Source organism: Seriola lalandi, unplaced genomic scaffold, assembly GCF_002814215.2.
Source record: "Seriola lalandi dorsalis isolate HSWRI2012SDOR001 ecotype SW California unplaced genomic scaffold, Sedor1 jcf7180002054582, whole genome shotgun sequence".
Taxonomy (NCBI): Eukaryota; Metazoa; Chordata; class Actinopteri; order Carangiformes; family Carangidae; genus Seriola; species Seriola lalandi.
Window position 1 is genome coordinate 72,876 of NW_019525135.1, and position 9,407 is coordinate 82,282.

Sequence of the window (9,407 nt, forward strand, 5' to 3'; positions counted from 1 at the left end):
AACAAAATCAATTAAAAGAAATACATGAGGTGATTATTTTACCTTTTTTTCTACCACTGGAGTACCGACTTTTTGGGGGAAATAAAACCATTGTTCACCTCCTTTTATTAGGCTTTTAAATTCTTTGCTTCATACATGGAAGATCGAGGTTTGAGGCTTGTCTGATGTGCTGACGTACATGAAAGACCTTGAGGTTCGCTGTGACTGTCTCATTACTGTATATGTAACATATTCAGCTGCACAGAGAGATAAATATAACAACAAAGTCAACAAGAGAAGACTTGTGTGATTGTTGGCCTCGCGTGTGTGATGTCTTTCTCCCTCTGTGTGTCTACAAATGTCCACACAGTCAAGCATATGTGAGTGTGTCTGAGAGAAGCTTGCGTTATTGTGTGTTTGTGTATGTGTTTGTCTGTCCATGTCAGTGCATGCTGTTCCCCCTGTCGCCCCTTGCTGTGTGTGTGTGTCATTATCCAGCGGGGGCTGCTCTAATGGAAGCTGTGATTAGCAATGCTGTTAATTAGACCACAGAGCCAACCGCGCAGACCTCTGCCACAGAAACACTGCAGATAAAACACACAAGCAGGAACGTGACGCGGAGCGACACGATGCTCAAATGACACTTCCTGGATGCTCCAGTGAAACGTGAAGTGATACAATGTTTTCGATACGAATTGCGAAACACAAAGTCCAGACATTGTAAAACTGAAACAGACCACACATGTAGCAGCACATGGCGCAGCACGTCACGCACATAAAGAAACAAAGTGAAGTAATAATGCTTCTAATTAGATTACAGAGCTTCTACTTTAACTACAGATCTGACCACAAACTCTCTGCCACAGACATAACAGAGAGGGATACATTTATCATGCATGAGTCCTGTTATTATTGTCAATGAAATATAGCTTCATAGGAAACCCTAAATTTCACAGCAGACATTTTGACCTGTTACAGCAGGAAAAACACAGCTGTAACTAATAATTCTGTTAAGTCATGTCAGTGAGTGAGCAGGCATGATAGCAGCGCACTGCAACAAGAACACCTTGAAGAAACAGAGCCATAATTAATGTTACACCTGTGCTTTTCATCCTATACAAAGTCTGCTGTGAAAAGGACAACTGTAGGTCAGTATTAAGTCACTTGCCTCATGTATGTCACGAATATTCTACAAAGTTTGTTTCCATTGCTTTTTGTTGCATTTTGTTTTTGTTGAGACACCCTTTTTTCCTTTTTAAAACTAAAAACTTTTTTTTGCAATATTTTGACCTTCTATCAAATTTTCAGCACTTCTTTTTTTTGGTGCAAATTGAGAATGCGTGTTAAGCACTTTATATCTCACGTAAAGGTGGGCGTGCGTGTGTGTGTGTGTGTGTGTGTGTGTGTTTGTGTATGTGTTGGGTCTAAAGTCTTTGTGCTCTGCTGATGGGTAAGTGGGCCGTATCCGAGCATATCAGAACACTTGAGGTACACCCGGGAATCATCCTGGAACCTGCTGGAATGTTTTGTAAATTCATCAGCAGTGGGAAAAGGACCCCATACTGTATCCGTGTGTGTGTGTGTGTGTGTGTGTCTGTGTGTGTGTGTGTGTGTGTGTGTATGTGAGTGTGAATCTGTGCGAGACAGTGCGAAAAAGAGCGAGAAATAGCCCCTAGTGGCGTTCTGTCACCCCCCCCTCTTGCTCCGACATCTGGTCCTGTCTCATTTACCGTAGGAGACTGTCTGTGTGATGGCTTTTTAATGCCACTGACACTGCCACATACACACACTCATACAATCTCATCATGCACACATGTATGCACATACACAAACATATACAAACTGTTCTTGTGAGAACCCCCTTATGTGCACACACATGGACATGCTCACACCTCCATTAACATGCATAAAACATTGATCCAGTATGACAGCGTATATGATCAATAGTGCATGCATAAAACTAACTTCTCAGGGTGCTCTCCTGTGAAGCACTGTTAGTTAATAGATAGGGGTTTCTGAATGAAGACGTTTGGTTTAGAGCTCCCATATTACACATGCATACACACACACAGACACAGACACACACACACACACACACACACACACACACATCTGTCATTGATCCTCATGTGCTGAGTTCTTTCAATCTTGGCTTTCAATGCTGGTATGGAGAGGAGTGGATCCTGAGGCTGTCCGTCATTATGTATGTTGTGTATTTATGTGGACATAGAAACTGCATATTTTGGAAACACACCATTTACACTGAAAAATACAATGATTTACAAGGAGATACAAGAGCAGTCAGACACAAAAAACATTCTTGTGCTCACCTTCATCCCTCTTCCTCTTGCCTACATCAGCAGCTGAACTGATACCCAGAATGCCACTGATGGAGTACGAGGAGCCGGCCGAGTCGCTGGTCACTGCTGAGACCTGTGTGGCCGCCACGGACGTCGCTGCAGACAGAACAAGTGAAAACAGAGAGAGGTGATTGTTCCTATTTTTATCATTGAAACCTGTTTTTTTTTTGTTTTTTTTGTTCAGAGGCCATTTGAGGAAAATTCGGAATCTATCACAGAATTTCAAAAATGCAGAAAGATCAGTGAGTTCCTGCACTGAAACCTGAATGATCTCTGCTGCCTGTAAATGCTCCACAAAAGCGTATGAAGAACTAAAAAAAGTGAGAGAAACTGTCTAGAGGAAACTAGAGTGTCTCTGTAAATATATTATAAAAAGAAATATTATAAAAGGACTTAGTGTTGGACTCATGTATAATGGAAAATGTCACCTTTATAGGAGCATAGCAGAACTATTACATTATGATCTATTTAAAAACCCTAAATGCAATGTCTCAAAGAACTGATATAATGTTATAAAGACATCTCAGTGTCAGATATAGACACAGAGTGCCAGAGAGAGCTTTAAAGGTGAGTTCAACTGCTACATACAGTATGTGACCTGTAAGTAAAAGAACTATTCGGAAACACAAAATGAGTCGTGTGTAATGTTTTTGCATGTGTAATGTGGAGTCCTTTGATATCACATACAATTAAGGCTGTTCAAAAAATGAAAAACTCTGTATTTCCACAACTATTTCTGAAAAATTCTGAGCCATTTCCCACCAAGATCTGTTTTTCTGTACCTTTCACTTGAAGAGCAACATTCACACCTCTTGATTCTCTTTGTGATGCCTTCACAACCAAAGGTACTATAGAGAACAAAAACCTCTGAGGGAATGCAACACAATTTAAATCCTATCCTATTTATTCTCCTCATAAACTCAACATAGATGCGCTTCAATCCTCTAAAACTTTACTGGGCTATACAGACTAAATTGAAGGCAGAGAAAAAGCCACAAAGGACAGAAGTCTGTCTGTATTTTGCTCCTCGTTGTCTCTCCCTCTAATCTTCCCCCTGGAGGAGACAAGTTCCTCGCTGGGCGACATAGCGACATACTTGTCACCGCTTCAGTGACACACCGACACACACACACACAGATCCCGCAACCTCCTTACACACACATACACACACATACACCGAAACATACAGTCACTCACTCCTCCTTGGTCCCTTATCTGTGCCCCTGTGCGCGGACGTGGGGCTGAGTGACAGTATGGTATCCCAGGAGGGACAGAAAGGTGTGGAGACAGACATCCTAATCCTCTCTCCCAGCAGACCCCCAAACACAGAAAGACAAGACTGAAAAGGGGAAATAAAAAAAAACAAAAAAAAAAACAAAACAACAACAACAACAAACCAGAGGATCAAGGTCCCTTCCAGCCGTTACTGCTTTGCTAACAACAAGGAGAGTATAATGAATGCATATCCCTCCTTTTCCCCATCACTTGATTTAGCACTTCAATTATCTGATTTTCCTTTCTCTTTCTTTTCAGTCTTTTTTTTTTTTTTTTTTTATCAGAACGTAACGCTTTTATTCTGCAAATCCAAATGTTCAATTTTCCGCCTGGGAGTGGGACCCATTTATCTGTGTAATCTGTAAGTGTGCGTGCGTGCCTGTGTGTGTGTGTGTGTGTGTGTGTGTGTGTGTGTGTGTGTGTGTGTGTGTGTGTGTGCTTCTCACTGGGTCTAGGTGTGTATGTGTGTGTCTGCTAAATGTGTGTAAAAGGCAGGAGTCAGGGAGCAGTGTGTGTGAAATTAATTTAGATTAATAGACAATGTGCGATTATGAAGATATGAGAGACACCGAAACACAATCCACTGCAGGACAAAATAAGGGGGGCGAGGGAGGGAGAGAGAGAATGGCTCTCATATGCAGGCTATTTGTACTTGGAGATATTCATCGAATAAAAAGCAGTAATGTGCCAGTCATAGTTGTAATAGATATTATTTCCTCAGTCTGTAACATGATTATAAATTACACATGAACATCCAAACCTTGTCAGTCTGAACAAAGATTCGTTTTTTTCCCTTTCTTTTCGTTCAAAATGTAACTTAATAAACACGATAATAATGATACTCTTTTTATGGTCTTTTGAGATTGGATATGAGAATATTATTAAAACCGATAATTTTGTACAATGTCACTTTAGCATAAAGACTATTGATTTCAGTCATCCTAAAGGCAAAATCACACATAACACTGCTATTGTTGCTTATTTACTCAAATTTCCTTGCAATCTATTTTACATCGGCAAAACAAAAACATTGCTGAAATACCCCACAAGAGGGGCACTAGTCCCTGGTTAATTTAGGAATATGCAGCCTGTAAGTTTTGGCATAAAGCCTCTATTAAAGACTTGACCAGTGAAAATGCAGGAGTTGTAGTGTACCGTAAGTGGTTTAGTGGCATATATTCAAAAACAGATTTACAGTTAATCAAATTACCACACGCCTACTGACATATGGAAGATGGGGCAGTTGCCCACTTTGCCAAAATTTGTGGACATTCATAGTCATGATCTCCAATGGCACAGACATTTCAGTACTCATAATAGTTGTGTTAATTAGTTTTGTTTTGTGGACGTTATGTTGTTTCATTGGGAGGGAATTGTGAAAAAGCTTATGACAAAAAGACTGGATCCATTACTGTAACACTTTCTTTCATGAATTAAATTTCCGCCCTGACTGTTTTTTTGAGAATTGTTTTATGTTTTATGAGAATTGTGTTTAGAATGATGTGCACTGATGCTCTGAACTCCTGCAACAATCTTCATATTGATTATTGTTGTTTTGGATATGGTGTCTCCCCCTTTGGCTACATTATTGCACATGATTATGTTGGAAAACACATCTGTGTGTGCAACACTGTTTGAGACCGTGGACGGACATCCCATTGAAACATTGCTGCTAAATAAATAATTTCATCAGAGCGCTGTCGTACTAAAGGTTTTGGAACTTGTGGAGTGTGTTGGTGGTGTACAGGTTTAAGACGCTGACCATGTAACTGCAATGTCCCCAGTTTGAGTCTGACTTGATGCCTTTGTTGCATGTCAGCTGTCCACTGTACATGCAAGGATACTCATTAGAGGTAGATATCTATTAACTCTAGACATCACACACACCTGAGTTTACCAATAACCCTGGTAAAAAAAAATAAAAAATACAAATGTCGTTATTAAGTAAAAATGGAAAATGGACAAAAAAAAAATCCTAAATCCCATTAACTGGCTTAAATTTTGAAACATGTTAATTAAAGCATTCAAGCGATGAACTTTGTGGCACACAACATTTCACACTGTGTCCACGCAGGCTTTTGCTGTAAGTTAAGGTCTTAGAATTTCAATAGGTCTCGTTGTCTTATTCCAAATACAGCACACAGTCTCCACTCCTGAGAGACTTGCACAAAAACGTCTCCTCTGTAAAATTTGCTTTGACAGTTTCAAACAGGATTTTATAGCAGCGACCTACCTAAATTGTGAGCCGACACTGAGCCCGTTTGGCCCGGCTGCTGCTGAACCTTAGTCCGAATGATCCTGCAGGAGGAGAGAGGAGATATTAGAGTGTGTGTGAAATGATCGTGTGATCGTGTGTGTGTGTTTGTGTGTGTGAAAGAGAGAGAGAGAGAGAGAGAGAGAGAGTGGATTCTGAGTGACAGAGAGAACATGACCATTGTGGGAGTGCAAAACTGTGCGTGTGCGTGTGTGTGTGTGTGTGTGTGTGTGTGTGTGTGTGTGTGTGTGCGTGTGTGTGTATGTGTGTGTGTGTGTATGTGTGTGAAGTGGCTGAGGCAGGCTGACATGGCAGAGGGGCCTCACACTTCCTGCTTGGCTGCTCATGCAAGCCTTTTTTTTCCTCTTTCCTTCCCTTTCTTTTCCTTTCCTCCCCTTTTTCCTCTCCTCTCCTCTTCTCTCCTTTCCTTCCTTTCCCTTTCTTTCCTTTCCTTTTGTGTCTATTTCTTTCCTTACTCTTGCACACCTTCCTTCTCTTTTGTCTGCCTCTTTTGCTCACTCCTTCTCTCTCTTATTTCACTATCCCTCCCTCTCTCTCTGCTTCTATGCTCAGGGGAAAGGGTTGTCATTGTACCATCGTGTTGAACCACTGAGCTGCAGCCACTTCATACATATGGAGACTGGGGCCTCTTTGCTATTCTCTTTTCCACTCCCAATCACACACACACAAACACACACACACACACACACACACAGACACACACATGAAACACAGTATTATATCCCTCTGTACTCTACCTACACTCAGTACCTGTTGCTATAAGTTGATACTCAAACACACACACACACACACACACACACACACACACAGATTACACAGACTGTAGTACCTGTTGATGGAGCTGACGCTGGGGACACTGTCGTTGTCACACACTCTCTCGGCCAGGAGCCTGTCCCGGATCTCCCAGGCAAACATGGTGGGGTTTTGGCGTTTGTAATCGGCGATCTTGTCGACCACTTTGGGTGTAGCAACCTTTGGTTTGGATCCCCCGATTACCCCGGGGCGGATACTGCCCGTTTCATAGTACCTGCCAATCAAAGCACGGAAGATGCACGTGTTGGTCATAGGGAGTAGCACAAGAAGGTTGTAGTAATACTACAAGAAGTGTAAAAATAAAAGCTGCAGCAAGGTTAAACCTGTAAATCCAAACTTGTTTCTGTAATTTTTATTCTGAATCGCTTCCAGTTCCATGGGATGTTTTAAACCGGTGAAATTATTATCTTGAAATTAAAAATCTGGCATTTAATAGATTCAAATTGGAATAAAAACGTGTAAGAATAAGGATCAGTTGTTTAATCAGGTTGGAGTTTATACATTCATAACTGTGTGACCTGATCAGCTGATCTGACATTGATGCTCTTGTTATAACAATATTTACTGATGCAGGTGACTGTGGAAAAGTAATCAAACCCCTCCTCAATAAGAATCTGAACAGGTTCATATTTGATGATTTTCAAACTACATAATGTCAGTATATACTTTTTTTACAGTCACCACTCCCCAAAACTAACCATGCATTTATTTGTCTGTCAGTATTTTCCAACTTCCTTATCCTGTCTGTGGCACCAAAGAGCACTTGCTCCAACTGAAGATGTAAATCTATAAAAAATGGTCAAAAAAGAATAGTTTCCAAGACAAATAAAAAGAAATAAGCCAAGTGTACAAAGAATAGCCAGGCACTGTAGCTTCAGCAAATATTAATTAAACATGAGTAATGTATTTGTAGGGGTCTATTTTCAACCGTGGATGAATCCACATTTGGTGCTGTGGGGAGTATTTACAGCAGCAGGACGGTTCATGTGGGATCGACTCAAACTCCTCGATCTTTTGAAATGTCACCAGCTTTATCCTTTAAAATGGAGATGTGAGACACTTTTCTGCAGTTTGATTATTCCTCCGTCTTTACCTCTTAAAGCTGAAATACACCACTGCTGGAATCACATCATCACTTCATTGGCAGCATCAAAGCTCTCAGTTAATTATGTTTATGTTTATGTTATGTCGAGTTTTGCTTCATTGCTGATCTCAGCGATTACAAACTGGACTTTTTTTTTTTAAATACACCTTTCTGTGTTTTTTCTGGCCCTTTAGTTCCCCCCCCTCCTGGTGGTGATTTGGACATTGTTCCACTCAGTCTCTACTGTTTTCCCTCCTGGCTCTAGAGGTGGATGAGTGACCTTTCCTCTGCAGTCACGACTTCTTTCTGGCTTAAATTCAAAACTCTTTTTCAAAACATGCTTCAAGTCCCACTGGCCTGTTCCTTGCCCTTCTCCTTCACCCGCTCTTGATCTTGTAAAAGATGATCCTCCTGTCTTGTGTCTTTTTTTCAAAGAAAAATGAAGTAATGGGATGAAAAAACTCCTCATTGTTATGTGCAAAAAAGTTAATATGAATCTGAGTCAGACAAATCTAGTGGATATGTTACAAAGTCACAGTCTTTTTAGTATGAAATTCCATCTGTCCCTCCGCTGAATCTCAGCAAGGAAACATAAGACTAAAACTTTGGACTTAGGACAGTTGATTTTGTTAACTACTTCCTACTTTCACAAGGAATCCCTTCAAGGCAAGGAGGAGTGATTACAGCAAGAAGTTAGTTGTAACGTTGAAGTCGTCACAATCTGCTGTAGCTACCTGTGTCAGCTAAATGACTGAGTGTAAATGTAACACACTAAAACACCTGAAAGAAAAAAATATATATTTCTAATGCCTGACTCGACCTGTGAATGGCTTTTGTTTTCTTTGGCAATTTCACATTGTGACACAGAGGTAAGAAGAGGGTGGCATGGATACACACACACCTTCACACACACACTAATGCAAACACACACACTCACAGATTCAGGCGTTTGGTGTCCACCATGGCTATTTCATGAATGTATTTGCATGCAGAAGGGGCATGGGGGCAGGGGGTGGGAGGACAGCAAATGCGCTACTCAGCTTGCAGAAAAGGGGGGGGTGCTGTGTGTGGATGCAAGCTGTCAGTCAGTCTTAAACCTGCTGCGCTCTCTCTCTCTCTCTCTCTCTCTCTCTCTCTCTCTCTCTCTCTCTCTCTCTCTCTCTCTCTCCCTCCACCGCTGTACGGTAGAGTAATCCCTTCCGTGAAGATGTGTGTTCCAGTAAATGTGCGTTTCCTTGTCTTTCTTTGAAGTGCGTGCGTGTGTGTTTGTGTGCATGTTGCAATATGTGGCTGTGTTGCACGTTGTGACTATTCACAGCTGGAGTATAAACACAGCTAAAGGAAAAACAATCTATTTTCAAATGGAAAACTATTTAAATTATTCACAGCTGAATCATTGGTGAATAAACGAGCGTGGTTATTGATATCCGCACAACGATGAGCCAATACACACACACACACACACACACACACACACACGCATACACACAGGGTGGTAGAGTTGGTGTTTTTGTTCTGCTGGCACCAAAGAGACAGAGAGGAGAGGATAAAACAACCCACCCTCCCTCCTTCCATCCCTCGATCCCCCCACCACCACCAAACCACCACCCTCCACCCCCCA

The 9,407-nt window shown here is 41.3% G+C and overlaps 1 protein-coding gene across 2 annotated transcripts in view; it reads right to left on the bottom strand.

Moving 5' to 3' along the window:
* pax5 (paired box 5) overlaps positions 1-9,407 on the bottom strand; it is a 57,817-nt gene that overhangs the window by 31,156 nt on the left and 17,254 nt on the right. For both annotated transcript variants that reach the window (XM_023418566.2, XM_087177152.1), the window contains exons 3-5: positions 6,719-6,916; positions 5,848-5,912; positions 2,310-2,435 (exon numbers count right to left, since the gene is read on the bottom strand). In XM_023418566.2, the coding sequence (XP_023274334.1) occupies positions 2,310-2,435; positions 5,848-5,912; positions 6,719-6,916 (389 nt within the window). The remainder of the gene's footprint in view (positions 1-2,309; positions 2,436-5,847; positions 5,913-6,718; positions 6,917-9,407) is intronic.